This window comes from Lonchura striata, chromosome 2, assembly GCF_050655825.1.
Source record: "Lonchura striata isolate lonStrDom1 chromosome 2, ASM5065582v1, whole genome shotgun sequence".
Taxonomy (NCBI): Eukaryota; Metazoa; Chordata; class Aves; order Passeriformes; family Estrildidae; genus Lonchura; species Lonchura striata.
Window position 1 is genome coordinate 49,387,678 of NC_140704.1, and position 17,644 is coordinate 49,405,321.

The 17,644-nt window shown below is 37.2% G+C and overlaps 1 protein-coding gene across 6 annotated transcripts in view; it reads left to right on the forward strand.

Moving 5' to 3' along the window:
- UBP1 (upstream binding protein 1) overlaps positions 1 to 17,644 on the forward strand; it is a 50,180-nt gene that overhangs the window by 21,369 nt on the left and 11,167 nt on the right. For 3 of the 6 annotated variants that reach the window (XM_085573400.1, XM_085573401.1, XM_021553281.3), the window contains 7 exons: positions 3,141 to 3,292; positions 9,364 to 9,440; positions 11,542 to 11,647; positions 12,253 to 12,359; positions 13,489 to 13,641; positions 13,722 to 13,832; positions 14,380 to 14,487. In XM_085573400.1, coding sequence (XP_085429526.1) covers positions 3,141 to 3,292; positions 9,364 to 9,440; positions 11,542 to 11,647; positions 12,253 to 12,359; positions 13,489 to 13,641; positions 13,722 to 13,832; positions 14,380 to 14,487 — 814 coding nt within the window. The remainder of the gene's footprint in view (positions 1 to 3,140; positions 3,293 to 9,363; positions 9,441 to 11,541; positions 11,648 to 12,252; positions 12,360 to 13,488; positions 13,642 to 13,721; positions 13,833 to 14,379; positions 14,488 to 17,644) is intronic. The other 3 variants (XM_085573402.1, XM_085573403.1, XM_021553283.3) reach the window with 1 other exon arrangement.

The window sequence follows — 17,644 nt, forward strand, 5'->3', positions numbered from 1 at the left end:
TTCTGCTGGGACATTGGCTCATTATAAATGCAGAAATTGCAACGGGGGTCTGAGAGGAAAAAGGCTGGAAATGACAAGGCTGATCTGTTCTCTGTATTGTGTTTGTTTGTGTGGAGGATTTATTTGGGTTTTTTCATTTGTTTGTTTGTTGTTGTTGGGTGTTAAAATAAAATCAGTATAAGATTAGAGGTGGTAAAAAGATGGATATAGCATCTCCATAGTTTTTGGTAATATGATTGATGCAATAGCATATATTATATGCAGTTTATTATCTTTAGATTAAGTCAAGAGCAATATTAAAAATATTAAGTTTCTGTTTCCCATTCTGTTTCCCATTGTGAGCAGTCTTTGCATCTTTTCTTCACCTGTGCTGCAATGAATTTTATTTTATAGAAAGTGCTAGTTGCTGTGAAATTTAGCTTGGCCCTGTTTAAACTGATCCTTCAGGTCTTAATTTGAAATGCTTTACTCATACCTTGTTGACTGTTTTAAATGAAGCTTTAATCTGTTTTTAGATGGGGAAAGAGTGTATGTTGAAATGCAAAAAAACCAAATATTTTATTCTTTGCAAGTGAATGAATCAAAATATTATTTAAATGGTATTTATTCAAAGATGGTCTATGAAGGAGTTTACATGGCATTGGCACTTGTCTTTTCCTTTGGAATGTACTAGTACCCAGAAGAATTTTATAGGAAAAATTTACCTTGTGCTGTCTTCTGGAGTATTTTTTGGAATGGTGGCATTTAAGAATGAACATTGTGCTCTCTTTACAGCTACATTGTAGGGTTGTAGAGCTGGATGTTTTTATTTCTTCTTCTCCTTCTGCAGTGGCAGTTAGTCATCATGCTTTGTAAGTATTAGCAAAAGCTAGTTTAAAGCTGCCTAAATTGGTGCATTTGTAGGCTTGCAATGCCATGTCTCTTAGCTAATTCATGAACACCTCACACTTTCTTAAGCCAGACCAGCTACACTTTAAACTTCAAATTGTGAGTTGAAAAGGAGGGCTTTAAAGGTATTTTTCATGAATACACAAAAGACTTCTCTTTAATCTTGTGTGTTATGTGAAAGCAAGTGCTGCAGAACTTAGTCAAGAATTATAGGTAATTTATTTGGTGAGATACTTCTCATGCCTTGGTTGTTGCACTTTGACTTGTGTGTATTTTAAACATTGCCATTGTTTCCATGTTCCTGCCATTTTAAAGTTCCTCCTTGTAATGGCACTTGTGTTTTGGGTGCTGAAGTGTGTGGCGAGCATGGGTTCCTGGTGTAGCAGTCCTGTCTGGGGACCCCACTTCCCTCTGCTTGTCGCTGTCACAGCATTCCCTCTTGTGTTGGGCTGCTCGTGCTGTCCTCTGATGAGGTCAGGGCTTGAAGCAGCTCCTTGTTTCTTTGAGTCATCCTCAAGGAGCACTCACCCATCTATGGATTTTGCTGTCCTACTCTGGGATCCTTGTCTCTGTATGAGAATACTCTTAAGGGTGTCCACATCTCTTAAGTGGTTATTTCACATCTTCCTTTGTAACTTACTTAATTATTCTCTGGGCTACAGTTTGAGGAGGTGGCTTCAGAAGTAGCTAGGACACGGTTCAGTAGGCTTGTAATTAGTTTTTTGGATGGTGTACTGCCTTGTTCTGCTTGCATCAGATCAGTCTTTGTAGCATCTCCTGTGGTTACTTCCTAGTGAAAGGAAGCCTGTATGGGTGTCTTTCTTTGGTCTCTTTTTGGGGGGACACTGTGCAGTCTCTCCAAGTTATAGACAAATTTCTTTGACTTTTCACCCTTCATAAATATTTTCTTGCCAATATAACATCTTCCAGGTAGCCCAGGGAGTAACATCTCTAACGGAATGTGGCATTTGCTCTGAAAAGAAGTTGGAGTGCCCCACCTGCACTCTGCATATCTAAGATTTAAGCAGACCAAGTCTTACATTCTAAGCCTGTGTGACAGAAAATTATTGGCTTTAATGTCATTTTTTTGAATTTATTATGATACACTTTTGATTCTTCAGATATCAGCTGGAATTCAAGAGCAATTAATAGAATTTTCTTTAAATAAATTAGCAGACTCTTGCAGAAATGAGGAACAATAAAGAAACAGTTTTACTTCAAACACTTTAGTGTACAGCCTACAAATAGTGCAATACAGACAATTTATAACTGTTTTACAAAATATATTAAATACATGTTTGTGATCAATGCAAGAGATACAAACAAGATACATGTTGGTTAAAAACTAAATAAACAGGTGAGGTAGTATGAGATCTTAATTCACATTAGAAACATTTTTAAAGAAAGTTGCATGGATATGCAGATGATATCATCATGAACAAAAATTCAGTGCAAGAAAAACTCCTAAAAATCTAATTTATGAGGGATTTCTGTATACAAGGAAGATTATTTCTAATACAGATTACTAATTTCTGTGGAAAACCAAAGATGTGTTTGCTGGTTGTGGTGAAGCTGTCTCTCTTACCACAGCTTGTGGACAACATGTATTGCTATTTATTCTCTAGAAACATAGCATTTCCAAAGTTTTTCTGGTGGCTGGTTATGCATCATAGATAAGTGAAGTGAATCCTGGCATAAACTTTTTATAGTTTATGTTTAGTGAATCTGCTACTTAATGATTTTTTAAGCTAATCAGTGTGCCAAAGCCTAAGAAAAGATTGAGAATATCAACAGAATTAATAGGTTAGATATAAAGGTACTAAATGAGGAGAGAGATACTTTCACAATGTAGGTAACTTACTTTGGGAAATACATTATTTCAGAGAAGAAAATGAAAGCCTTGCTTTCATTTGCATATTTATTACGTAAGCTTGGCTGTATTGACAGGTGAAAAGTTAAGAGAGAGCTGCGTCTTTTAAGTGGAGACAGGAACCAAAGATTGGATTTTCAAAGGATAAACACAACTGTTTGTCTGCTTAAGTCTCATGGTATTGTTTATGTATCCTAGCCTAAAGTTCTGGTGGAAAATGTTTTTTATACTGCTCATATAGATTTTACTAATAAAATGAGTAACAAAATTCTGTATGTATTTCACTGTGGGGTTTTTTAAGTCACAAATAACTTTTTTTCTTTGACTTCAATCAAAACAGGGTCAACAGTCTCAAAAGTTGTCTGTTTTTTTTTCTTTTCAGTGATGTTTTGGCGCTGCCTATTTTCAAACAGGAAGATTCCAGCCTTCCACAAGAAAATGAAACCAAACATCCACCTTTCCAGTATGTTATGTGTGCTGCAACATCTCCAGCAGTCAAATTATATGATGAAACTCTCACATACTTGAATCAAGGTTGGTATACATGTGTGAATGCAGCTTGTGGTGCAAGTCTGAAACTGAAATGGTATTTAATGTTTTAATACATGTGTGTGTATATCCAAAATTGTGGACATTGAGGTTGTAAGGATGCCTTAATAGTAGTCTTTTTTTGTCCAACTTGTAGGCTCACAGCTGTAGCATGGTATTACTTTCCCTTTTGATTCTGCTGGGGGTGAGGTCTTTCTTCCTTTGTTGGCTTGGTTTTGTTTTGTTTTTTTTTTCCTGTTGTGTGTTGCCCTTCTCCATCCCCCAGTACAATCAAGCCAACAGAGCTTTTAGGAGACAAATTTCAGGTAGTAATAGCTGAAAATTCGGGACTATTTTGGCATTTGTGCTTCAACTTGATTGATAAGAACAAGTTAATTGGATATATGCGTGAGGTGCACACAAACAGCCCTCAAAAGTCATAATAAATGTTAAAATGTCATTCCCCGAGGTGTTGCACCAAAGGGACATCTGTAATTGCTCTCAAATTAGCCAGACATGTCTGTCCAGAACTGTATTATGTTTAAACACGATCACAAGTGCATTTACCTTTGGAGTTTTAATACATTTATCAGAAATTAACTTGATAAATACTTAATTTGAATCAATCTGGGTTTTTTCCCCCCTTTTATCCTGGGTTTTAATTTGCATGAATATAGATTTTTTTTTTTTCCTAGAGAGAGCACTAACTGCTAGGTAGAATAATCTGAATGTAGTCATTGCCATATGATGAAACCTTCCTCGCCTCTGGGAATTACATTGGTGTCCTGTGTTTACTCAGCTAGTATTCTGAACTCAAAATCATTTGTCATTTGTTTTGGACCATATCAATGGCTTCATACCCTCTGACCTCTTCCTTCTCCTCCTCTAATGTCCTAGGATCTCCAATCCTGTATCTAGTTCAGCCTTCTTTGTCTTGTGGGTTTTGACTCTAAATCTCAATAGAATGTGCTATAATTTAAAGACAGAGCACAAAGCATCAGGCTGAAGGAGGAAAGTGCTTGCTGTCTTTCTTGTGAGAAGAGCTTACCATTTAAAGTGACAATGTCTAAAATTACTGTAACTGTTTCTGTCCTTGAAAATATCTTACAATGTAAAAACTGCATTGGCAAAGAAGTTTTTATGATTGAAAAATGAGGGCATTGGTATACCCTTTCCTTAAAAATATGGGAAGAAAAAAAGAGTTTGCCAGTGTCCTTTCTGTGCTAGTACTTCAGACAGAAAGTCAGTACATTTACTGTCTAGGTTAAGGTGTTTTCATAAAAATTTCTCTACTGGTTCTTAACATATGTATATGTGTATACCCAGAGGGTGGTTGGGCACTGGAGCAGGCTCTCCAGGGAAGTGGTCACAGCACAAAGCCTGACAGAGTTCAAGAAACGTTTGGACAATGCTCTCAGGCACATGGTGTGACCCCTGGGGTGTCCTGTGCAGGGAGTTGGCATTGGGAGTTGGGTCTCGATGATCCTTGTGCGTCCCTTCCAACTCATCAAATTTTGTGATAAGTAAAAAAAAAGTTGTGAGACATGTTTCCTTTCATACTGAAGGCAGCATAAAATTAGGATCAGTCTTCAACATTGAGTTGTGATGATAGGTATGTTTGTGTAATGAGTTAAATTGAGTCCTCTAGCAGAAGAGTAATTTACCTCCTGGTTATTCAGATATCTGGTTTCAGGGCTGGCCCCATTTTCAGGCAGTGTCTTGCCTTAAATAATTTTCAAGGGGAAGTACCCTCTTTAATTTTGTCACCAGTTGTTTTAGTTTCCTGGCTTGGGAATATCAGAAGCCGTGGGAACATTTGCCCTGTCTGTTAAGCTGTGGTGACATTCCCTAAGGCAATACTTAAACAAGCCCCGATTTTACCCTCTGTCAGTAAGTATTTTAATTAGTATTGTTAAGAGTGTCACTCAGAGTTCAGGGAGCACCTGGCTGATGTTTTTCATCATGTGATTGAGGTTTTGGTAATCCTATGAGGAGCAGGGTGTTGTATTCAATTCCTGTGTTTTCCTTCCAACTTGAGCTATTGTATGAGCTAATGGAATATTTAATGTGATTAGATACTCAGCTGAAGCTGATTCTAGAAATTCAGATCTTGGAGCGATGATGGTTGTCCAGGGGTTTGCAGGGCTCTTACTGTGAAATCTGTTAAATGGTTCCATTGAACACATTGGAGTTTCAAGTGTTTTGAGTTGGCTGCTGTTCAGCTAGATGCATATAGAAAAGCATAAGTGGTATGGAAGAGAATTGCTTTTAAAACGGGGGTGCATTCTTTGCATTGGTTTACACAGTGCAGCAAAGCTTGGAGTTCTGTGAATGCACAGAGCTTCTTGGGAGAGATGAGATCCAGCTTGGAAAGGGCAGTGGAGGTACCTTAGCCAGCTTGTGGCTGACCTGGTAAAGAGTAAAGAGGGCTTTGAAGTAGGAACAGTGAGGATGGGAGTGACTGACAGCAGCACTGTGAAGGAGTAATGGCCATGGTTGATAAGCAAAGAGCATGAAAGGGAGCACAACATCAACAAAAGGAGGCTTAAACAGGGTCATCTCCAGCATTTGGATATGAGCATGTAAGTGCCTGTAGAGCATTGTTCCAAGGAAATACCAGAGCCCTTTGTGGTAAGTCAGGATGGTGAGGTGCCTCTGAAGTGCACACACATCAGTAGTGCAAGCGGCTTAGGAAGTAAGCATGAGGATTTAAGACATCTGTGTGATCTTGAGATCATGGTGACGTGATGGGATGGCTTGCAAAGTGCCACGTTACAGCGTGGGGATATTGGCTCTTAAGGAAAGGCAGACAAGAGGATAAGGGAGGGGAGGTTAAGCATTATGTGGGAGAACAGCTGGAATGGTTGGGCTCTGCCTAGGGATAGGTGATGTTCCAGTTGAGAGCTTATGGGTAAGGATTATAGATGGATATATTGTCTGCTGTAGGCCACCTGACCAGGATGAACAAATAGATGAGATGTTTTTTGAAGAGCTGGAAGTAGCCTCACATTCACAGGCTGTGGTCCTTGTAGGAGGACCTCAAGCACCCTGATGTCTCCTGCAGGGGCAGCTCAGCAGAGCGTGACTGGAAAGTGCTGATTGACAGTTTCCTGATCCAAGTGGTAGAGGATGGCTCTGCTATACCTCATGAAACAGGGAAAGGCTCATTGGGGTTGTGAGTATCAAGATCAGTCAGGCTTGCCTGCCTTCAAGATGGTGGACTTTATGATCCTGAGAGGAAGAAGCAAGGCAGAAAACCAGGATCACATCTTTGAACTTCAGGAGAGTAGCGTCCTATGGAATAAAGCCCTGGAGGAAAGAGGGGCCCAGTATAGCTGGTTAACATTCAAGGATCCATCTTCCAAGCTCAAGTGCATCAAATCCCAATGAACAGTAAGTCAGGCAAAAGTGGCAGGAGGCTTACATGGGTAAGCAAGGGAACTCAAATACAGAAGATTGGCATACATAACGTGGAGGTGGGGACAGGTAACCTGAGAGGAGTACAGAGATATTGTCCAAGCCTGCAGCAGGGGTGCAATCAGAAAAGCCAAAGTCCAGCTGCAGCTGTATCTGGTGAGGAGTGTCCAAAGCAAGATGGTCTTGTGTAAGTACGTAAATAGCAAGAGGAAGACAATTGAAGTGGGCCCCCTGCTGAACAGGACATTGGCCATGGTGACACAGGCCATGGAAAAGGCTGAAGTACTGAATGCCTTCTTGGGCTCAGTCTTTTCTGGTATCACTGGTCTGTAGGAATCCCAGGCCTTAGAGATGAGAGGAAAACCTGAAGCAAGGAATATGTACTCTTGGTCAAAGAAGAATAGGTCAGGGAGTACTTCAGCAAACTGAACATATATAAATCCACAGGTCCTGATGGAATGCACACACAAGTGCCAAGGGCAATGGCCTGTGTCACTGTGAGGCCACCATTAATAATCTTTGAATTATCTTGGTGACTAGGAGAGGTGCTAGAGACTACATCAAAGCTAATGTTGCTATGATCTTCAAAAAGGAGGACCCAAGGAACTACAGGCTTTCTTGGAAGGTGATGGAGCAGTGTTTCCTGGTAACCATTTCCTGGTACATAAAGGACAGGATCATCAGGAGTAGTCAGCACAGATTTCCCAAGGGGATATCATGCTTGACCAGCTTGATAAACATCTGTGATGAACTGGGTGGCTTGGTGGACAGCGAGAGGGTAGTATTGTTTACAGGTGTTTTCCTTCAGTAAGGCTTTTGCTGTTTTTTTCCATGAGATCTTTACCGAGAAGCTTATGAAGTATGATCTCGATGAGCATCCTTTGAGATACTCAGAACTAGCCAGGCTTAGTGCTGGGCAGTTGACTGTAGGTGGCCTTGCTTTGAGCAGGGGAATTGCCAAAGATGACCTCCAGAAGTCCCTTCCAAACGTGAACATTCTGGGCTTTTTGTGAATGAAGCTGCTACAGGTTGTGTGAATTTAGTTCAGACTGGATTCACTTACTGTCCATAGCTTATGTCATCTTACTCCTCTGGCTGTTCTCCAAGAAAGAGCAGAGAAAGTAGTGTATGTAGGTCTTACAAAGGGGTGACAAAAATCAGTGCTGTGGTGCTTTTTACACTTTCAGAGCAGCTACGTGTCTGAAACTTCAAGATGGAATGTATCTATTCCTCTGTCTTGAAAATTTCCAGAGATATTTTTACATTTTCAAGTCTTGTATTCTTTGATTTTTACCTTTATCAAATCTACTGTCTTAATACTATTTTGTACCTATGAAAGGCTAGCCATACTTCTTGAGGAAACAATCAGAATTTTTTTCTTCACTCACCTCCCTACCCCCCCCCCCCAAAAAAAAATGTTGAGTGAGAACAGAGAAATATTTGTGGAAGTTTATTAATATTGCTAGATCCAAGAAGTGGTGGCTTTAAATATAGTTGAACTTACATGTTACAGCTGTGTGAGTAGAATAACACTGGTAATTGAATGAATCTCACTAACAGGAAGTTTCCTCCTGTTAAATATAGGAGGAGGAATTACATGTTATTTACTCAGCTGTGCTGGGTGAACATCTATTTCATATGGATTTATATCAATGACTGTATCAATGTTCACATGCTGCTTGGGTAAGGAAAGCCTGTACATGTGTAGAGTATATACATAAGTATGCTTATTTGAGCGAAAAAACTCCCCTGAAACGGTCCATAGTTCGTATCAGTCTGTGGAAAGTGAAAGGAGATGAAGAAGTTAGTTGCTCTTTCACAGGGTTATTGCCTTGTAGGGCATTTCAGAATATCTTAAATATGTTATACATTAGACCATAAAGGTAGCCTGAAGGTCAGTGTAGGTGATGGTTTTACTGCATTTCATCTTAGTGAAGATGTTGAAATTTATTTTGTCCCATGTTTTAGTTAGGGAAATAGGATTTTGCAAATGAATATGTGCTGCTCACACTGGAAGGAAAAAAATCCTTGTAATTAAATAAATTGCTACAAGCTTTGCTTTTGAAGCAGAACACTTTATCATATTCACTGGAAAGATAAATTTGCTTATATTGTTGATACAAACAGTAACTGTCTATTTTAAAGGTATATTTCTGAAGTCATACGGACCATAAAATCATACAAAGGCAACAGGTATATGGACAAAATTAAACATGGGAGAATAGTACTTAGGTTTTGGAAAATATAAGAAAACTCTACAAGAGTTTGTTTTGGAAGACCAGTTAATGGTTCTTGGTATGTTGCCATTCAGCAGTTTAAAAAAAAAAAAATGAGGAAATTCAACCTTGAAATGTTTTGTTTTCAGAAAAAAAAAAAATAGAGAAGCAAGTAGTTACACTTGACACAAAATTAAATAATTAAACTTTGAAAATATCTCTGGTTTTAAGGGGACCAAAAAGTGTCACTTTGTTTTGTTAATTTCCATAGTTTTTTTGATTTGCATGGTGTGAAGTGCATGTTACTATCTGGATCTCTCAAACTCAAGTTTCAGATAATGGTATTCTCATGTACTGTAAACCAAAAGCTAATATAAATGCATTAAACACAAAATAACCTTGTGCTCTTGCTCTTTTACCCATGCAATTTTTTTCTCTTTAAAGGTCAGTCCTATGAGATCCGGATGCTAGATAATCGGAAAGCTGGAGACATACCAGAGATCAATGGAAAACTGGTGAAGGTGAATTTAAGTTCACTAGATAGTGTTACTAACAAACCAGAGACTGTATATTTTATGGAGTTCTTTTTTTTCTGCTGTCACTAGGTATTGGTCAGAATATGTGGACCAGTGATGTTTAGAAATAAAAACGTATGGATATAAGTACCCAGTGTGCACTGTAGACCTAAGTATTTATGCAAAGCTTAAGATAGTTTTCTGTAGATTTTGTATCCAGTGTCTGTAGATTTTGTATCCAGTGTTTTCTGAGCCTTCACATTGTCCATTTCAAGTGGTCAGGAGAGGTGAGAGGAAGGTAGAGGATCATTTAGATAAAAGTGGAGCTATTGTGATCATGTTTTTTAAGTGTTACAGAAAACACATGGAGCCAAACTGTGGGTTTTGCAGCAGTGGGATATTGGAGATACATCTATAGGAAAATAGATCTCTAATTTTGCTGCTTGTTGAGCAGTTTGTTCCACAGCTGAACCCCTTTCTTCAGTTCCAGATTTGTCTCCTTCTGCTTCAATGTTAGTAGAAAGTTCTGTTAATCTGAGGTATTTTATGAAGTATGAAAATGAGGCAAACTGAAAAATTAACCAATTTTGAGTACAGATGATTAAAAGAACTGATGGAGGGGTTTGGATTTTTTTCTAAGCACCTGATGATTATTGATTTTATTAAATTCTTAAAGAAATCTTATTCAGGTGTTAGGAAAGAAGGGAAAAACTTCAATTAAAGTCACTTTGAAAGTAGTGCTGATAAATGCACCAGAACGGTGTACCTGTGGGAGGCTAAATCTTTACCTGCCAGCTTTGGGCTGTGTAATTTTGTGAAGTTTGGCTTGCTTGTACGGTTCTAGGCCTTGTTCTTATGTGTCTGCAGGATGCTTGTTTAGAGCTCATTTCAGGAAGAGTTAAGCACGAGCATTAAAGTGAGATTTGAGAGTTCTGTAATTAAACTTTTTACAACCTGGCATGGTGACTTGCTGTTATAAGCATGTGGACTGTTTTGCCCCCTTAGATGCTATTTCCTTGTAACCTTGAGTGTCTCTCTTGTTTGTATGTGCGTGATGAGTTATTTGGTAGATACAATAGAGCAAAGCAATGTAAAAATTTAGAAAAGTCAATTTTACCATATTGGTATTGTAATGCTGCATCAATGCCCAGTATTTTACCAAAGAAATAAGTTCATGGAGATGAAGGTGGCTACAGATAATTCCAAGTTCCAAATGTGCCAGTCTGTAGTGCAGAAGGAATGGTGCGTTTGTGTTTGTGTACATGTACACACATTTGCTTTCTATTGTCTTTGAAATAAACCCAAGGAAGTGCAATCCATCTTGAAGAGGCACTCCATTTAAAAGTTCTTGGGTTTTGTGGACAGTTTTCAGCTGCCATTAATATCAGGAAGACTGTAGAATAATGGAAAAAATATGAAAATCTCTCTGCTTTCTATTTGTTGGGTAATAGTCAATGTGTACATTATTTTTCCAGCCTGTGTGTAACAAATTGCTTTATATGTGCATTCATTTAGCAGTACCAAAACTGCCCACAAAAATAGGTATTGTTAGATAATTGCTTCTAGGTGAATAAAATTAATCATGTTGTAGTTGTTCTGGATGAATATTTAATCTAGAGAAGTTGAAAAAGTTTGGAACTTTTTAATTCTATTAAGCAAAATCATAGATTTTTTGTAATTATCTTAGAAGTTGCTAGGAAGGGAATTTTCTATTTAATTCTTAAAATGTCCTACACAAGTTCATAAAATTCCCAGTGAAAGAATGATCAAATAATATTCACCGCTTTTCTTAATAAATGAAATCTTTGGTGTTGCCTACACAGCGTTGATACCGTGCTGCCAGTGTTGCTCAGTTCACTGTAATTCATAGTGACCTTTTGAGTATCCAATCAAATGTAATTCTCCCTTTCAGTTTTACCACATTTTCAAGTATCTCTGGCTGCTCAGTTCTATTTCTATGTTCTGGAATATTTTGGGATTCTGATGTTTGCCAAATTTTTACTGTAAATAATGTATTTATTAGCACTGTGGCTATTTTGGGATGGTTTAGTACTTTGATCTGTAGTAACTCTGTGTCTCATCACAGGCTTGTTTTCTTCTTTATTAGAGCATTATAAGAGTTGTGTTCCATGACAGAAGGTTGCAGTACACAGAGCACCAGCAGCTAGAGGGTTGGAAGTGGAACCGCCCTGGGGACAGACTGCTCGACTTAGGTATAATTGTTTCTGTTTGTTGCCACTGTATGGAATTCAGTTTCCAAATTTAAATTGATCACGTTCACATTTATGCTCAGGCTGATGAAAAAGGACAGACCAGATTTCTGGATTCTGCTTTGTCATAGTGTGTTTTGAATATAAACTTTCATACCACTTCTATGTTCTTTTCAAATTTTAAGTCCTATAAAAATAAGATAGCAGCTCTGCAGCCATACACATTTAATATTCTTTCTGATTTTGATTACTAAGTGTTGCAGTGATTGTGAGAACACAGACAGAAGCAACTTTATTAGATTGTGAAATCAGTGCCAACTTGGTCTCTGTCCTTTGTGTAACTTGATCATTTTTGGTGCATAACCTCAGGGGTGGCAGCAGGGGAGGAGAATGAAAAAGTGCCCAAAACCTTGAGCATTTTTATGTTGAATCTACTAAGATTCTTTGTATCAGTCCTAAGAAACTGATCAATCCATCAAAGCCCACATTTTTCTATCCTGCCTTGGTGCTAATGGTGATGGTAACCTTATATTACAATTTATTTATTTATAGTGTTCACTTGCTGTATGATATGATTGTTCTGAAATATATGATACTTATTTTAATAGATATTCCAATGTCTGTTGGAGTCATTGATATCAAGACAAATCCAAGCCAGCTCAATGCAGTTGAATTTTTATGGGATCCAACAAAATGTACATCTGCTTTTATTCAGGTTTGAAACTTTATTTGACTGGATGTTTGTGTTTGGTGCCTTTCAGGTCACAAACAGCATAGTATACTTGAACTACAAAGCTTCTTGGTTTATTATTTGTGGGATGGCCATTAAATACCATAAAACATGGGTTCATAGGTTTATGGTAGTCCCTAGTAAGGTTTTTCTATTTAATTTGGGTTTACAGAAAACTTAAATAAAAAAGCTTTCAAAAGCTCTTTGAAGAAAGCTGTCATAGTTAAAATATTTAGTTGTATGAAGTATAAGAATTAACTTACATTCCTCTCAGTAACTCTTAATACTACTTTCAGCAGAAGCTTGCCTTAAGGATTCAAAATAAAAGGGATTTAAAAATGGATTTAAATCAGGCACTCAAAAGATGTTTCTTACTATGTCAATAGGTTCCCTTGTAGGAGTTCTATTATTTGTGTATTTGATATTCAAGGCAACTGAGCGTGCTTTCTTTGGAAATTATTTAGATGGAATGTTCATATTCACATTGCTTACTTTTGTCTCAGATATGATTTCATTATAAAAAAGTATGGCTGTGAAGTTTCAAGAAGCAACTTTTCTTACTCTGGCTGTAGGTTAATTTAATAGGTTAAATTCTATATTGCCAGTAAATTAACTTTGATCTAGATAAAGATACTTTTTTTATTAAGACTAACATAATTGCTAAAATGTAGTTGCCTTGAAGAAATGTGAGATAAATTAGGGAATAATTTTCTTTATATAGTTCCTTAGAAGAAATTATAACAGACTGAAAATGGAACTGATATTATGCCACTGTAGTTGGGTTGTTCTACAGACTTGCTTAAAATTCCATAAAGAAGCAAAATAAATTGGGAGCATTGTCCAGTGAGATTGTTCATAATTCCTTCCATTGCACTGTTTTTCTCCCTAGATACCCTTAAGGGGTCTCTATAGCTTATAAACACATTGTTCGTTCTGATGTAGCAGCTGAAGCTATTATACACTGATTAAAAAGTCTCTGGAGTTTTAAAGGTGTTGGGCATATTTGTGCATACTCTCGTAGTCAGTGACCTTTTATAGCTTTGCTATATTTTTTACAAGAAACTGTTCATATGATGTAGGTAACATATTTTGTTTGGTCCTTGTTTCTTTTCAGGTACATTGTATCAGCACTGAATTTACCCCTCGTAAACATGGAGGAGAGAAAGGAGTTCCTTTTAGGATTCAGGTTGACACCTTTAAACAGACTGAAAATGGAGAATATACAGATCATCTGCATTCAGCCAGTTGTCAAATCAAAGTTTTTAAGGTAACATTAGAAAACATATCCTTTCAGCTCTAAAATAATTTCTCACTTGTATTCATGCTCAAATAACTGTTCATTTTTAGCCCAAAGGAGCAGACAGAAAACAGAAAACAGACAGGGAAAAGATGGAAAAGCGAACTGCACATGAAAAAGAGAAGTATCAGCCTTCATATGACACCACAGTTCTTACAGAGGTAACAAAACAAAATTGCATTTGCTGTTTTAGGAGAATATACATAGATATAGCACATTACTTAGCTGCAGTCTTGGAAGGGTTGGGGAAGAATTATTTCTGCATAGAGATAAACTTTTTTATTTGACAAACTTGTCCAGCAAGCAGCAACGTTCAATTTTAAGGTTTTGTTTAGTAAACATAGGTTTAGATACTCAATAGATGCTGTATTAAAACACACTTTAGATTGAACACTGTTTGACTGACTGTACTGAACCCTTGAGCAAGACTTTTGATACAGATTTCAAAATCTTGCAGCTGAAAAGCAAAAAAAAAAAACAAAAAAAACGAGGGGGGACTCCTAAAGTTTATTTACCAGATTTGAGCTTCAAAGTCTGTTTTTCAGAGATTACTGAATTTAGGGCCAGAGCCTCATTAGGTTTTTTTATTTAAACATCAGTGAGTTCTATGCAGTTTTCTAAATATTTCAGAAGTTTTTAAAAGGCTTTTAGATCTTTCCTCACTGTATAATGAAAAGAAATTGATCCACATCTTTGGTGTTTGTCCAGATGAGGCTTGAGCCTATAATTGAAGATGCAGTTGAACATGAGCAGAAAAAGTCCAGCAAGCGGACTTTGCCAGCAGACTACGGTGATTCTCTGGCAAAGCGAGGCAGTGTAAGGGACTTCTGCTTACCTTTTGATTATGCAAGATGCCTTGTGCAGTGTTAGATATAGGAGAAACTTCCATTATGTAAAGTAAAAATACTTTGATTGCTGTGTCTTAATTTTACTCACTTCTTTGTATCTGAATTACTCCATGTTTGTTTTCAGCAAAGGAATCCTTCCTAAATCTAACACTTAAACTGTTACAGAGGGACTGTGTAACTTGAGTCAAGAGCTTTCAGTTTATATGACTTGAAATGAAATAGCATTTTACTTTGCTATACATGTGTAATTAGTGGAAGTAAGAACAGTTAAATATAGTGGTTTGTTCCTATTTGTACTTATATTCAGTAGAAGTTTTCATGTACATCAGTATTTTTAAAAAGCCATGTCGTGTTGCAGATGGTTGTTAGTGATTTTTCCTTAAGCCGTCTACGTACTGTGCTCCAAGCAGGTTTAAAGCAGTTCAGAGGAATCCGCTCATCTTCATGATCTGTTACGTTAACCCTATCTGTGCACCTTAGAGGGGATCTGACATATATCCTGTGCCCTCCCTGACATAGGTCCTGTGCAGTCATCCTGCCAAGGGTTAGCATTTTAGATTTCTTAAATGTTGTTCCTTAAGGAGGAGCAATTCCACATCTTTCATATGGCAAGCTTGAATGACTGTGGAAGGCCATTATTTGACTGTTCTGTGAACAGCCATACTGTGCTGAAGCTCTTTACCAGTAGTGCTTAAGCATGGTTTGGGTTTGTATTTATGATCTGTGAAAGTGATGTGTAAAGTTTTATATTTAGGTTATAAAATACTTCAGTGAATGCATCTTTTATTATATAACCCATGTAATTAACTGCGTGGGACGGAACAAGCAATATTAGTCAAGTGGGTTCTTTGGAGGATATTTGGATCTTTTCCTTTGTGCACCCAAAACTATTGTATGCCCTGAGCTGTCTGAATTTACCTTCTACTGTTCTTGGGTTTTTTTGCTTGATTTTTTTGGGGGGTTTTGGGGTTGTTTTTTGTTTGTTTGTTTTTGTTCTATCTTTTAAGGTGCACCTTTATGATTCTTTGGCATTCTTTTACGTGTTCCAGCTGGCCCTGGGGGAGAGGCAGGAGAAAAACAGACTTTTATGACTTTTGCTTATAAAGCATCTTTTGAAGCTTGTCCTTGGAGGGATTTCTGTGTTTTTCTCTTGCTGTTACAAGTATTTCATTGAATGATTGTTGCTTATAGGAAGAATAACAGAGAAAGGTATTTTTAAACAGATAAGACAAATCCATTGTCCAGAGTAGGACAAACCATAGCTAATCATAACTAGAAGTTGTTTAACTTTTCCTTAACAATCTCTTGGAATACTAAGCTTCTATGAATTACTTTAATTCTACGTTATCTTAATTGTAGTGAAGAAGAGCTTAGATAGGACAGTACTGGACTTCTGATGCCTTTCCCAAAGCACACAAAGGATAATGACCCACAGGCTATTTTGAATAGGACCTATGTATAGCTTTCCAGTTGTCTTAATCATGCAGCTCACTATTCCTGTTGCTTATTTGCCTGTAATAAAAGGCTGTCTTGAGATAATTTGGTCAGTTTGTTGAGAGCATTTTGAATTTTATCCACACTGGATGAAATCTTTTCAGCATTGCTAACTTGGTGTTGTTTGCAGATTTCAACACATGCAATTTCCATTATTAAAATGGTTTTTATCATTAGCAAAATTATTAGAAATCACCAAGCCCATAAAAAATATCATCAAACACTTTTTTCTGTATTCATAGTAAAGCCTTGGTTATTTCTATGCACTCAGTATTGGTTTAACTATAGAAGGTGAAACTTGTTTGCTTGATGTAGAAAAGGAGTATCTGATCTACATCTTGAAGGCCAATTCATTGACCTTTTTCTTTTGTCACCAGACAGGCTGTTTTTTGTGGGCCCTGTAAATATGGACAAGGATGATAAATGTTTCTACTTAAAGCAGTTCTGTCCTTGCAAATCTTTCTTTGTAAACGTGGCCATCAGAAGCGTTGGCTGTTTCCAGACTTCCCTCAGAGATGTAGATCAAGTGTTCCATATGTGCACTACTGCTGTCACAGAGGTGCTGAGACACAAAAAGTGAAGACCTGTTTCCCTCTGTTTAAGTACGAGATGGACACTGTTTCACATGTTACGTGTTTCTATATGATGGATCCTACATGTCCTGTAGAAGCTGTAGCTCTGTAACAGTAAAAAAACCAAACCAGAATTGTTTGGAATGTATTTTTACTAGATGCAGTCAAGACTGCTGATTTAATCAGTGATGCTTACTAGTTGCCAGAAATAGTACTCTGTTACCTTTTTTGAATTTTGATATTCTTGTTGATCCTGTCTATAATTCTTTTTGATTTTAAAGCTGTGAATTCTAATATTCCTGCTACACCTAACCTAACCTTTCATTACTTGCTTTTTGCATCTCATTTTGTATGTTGGCTTTTTTATTTTACCTCTCCAAGATTCTACTATTTGTTAGATATTACAATTTTTTTTATTACTTTTTTTTTCTCCTAGTGGATTATTTCAAGCTCAGTCACAATTGGATTTGGACAGATTGGTTTCTTACTATGCTTCCTTCAGAAAACATTGAATCTAATATATTTTCTTTTCAATTTAATTCTTATGGCTTTCTAACATAATGTAAAGAATTTGGTGAAGCTTCCTTTCAGAGTGGATGTTCTGTTCTTCTGTCCTTTTGAAGAACCAGAGGTGTTTTTTTTCTAGCTACCATCCCCCATCTTTCCCTTATCACTTATTTTCATGAGAATGCCATCTAGATAAGCTTTTCCATTACTTCTCTGAATTCAGCGGGTGTATCAATATTCACTGCAGTTCTGCAGTGTTTATCTCAGTGTTGTCCGAACAGACAGGACACAGTTAAATTGCTTGTTAGACTCCTCACACTATGGAGCATTAACTTTTTCTGTAGGTATAAAAGGCTACAAGTTTAACCTTGCCTTCTGGACTTCAGAGTGGATGTTTACGTAAATGTGACCTTCATTCAGGGGCCACTTTATGAAGGAGGCACTTCGTTTTCCTCTCTTTTCTTATATAAAAGTTAGTTCTTATCAAATGAAAAAGGAAAAAAAATCCCTACTGTTTTCTATCCCCTGCTTTGAATTTGTAAAAGCGGGAAA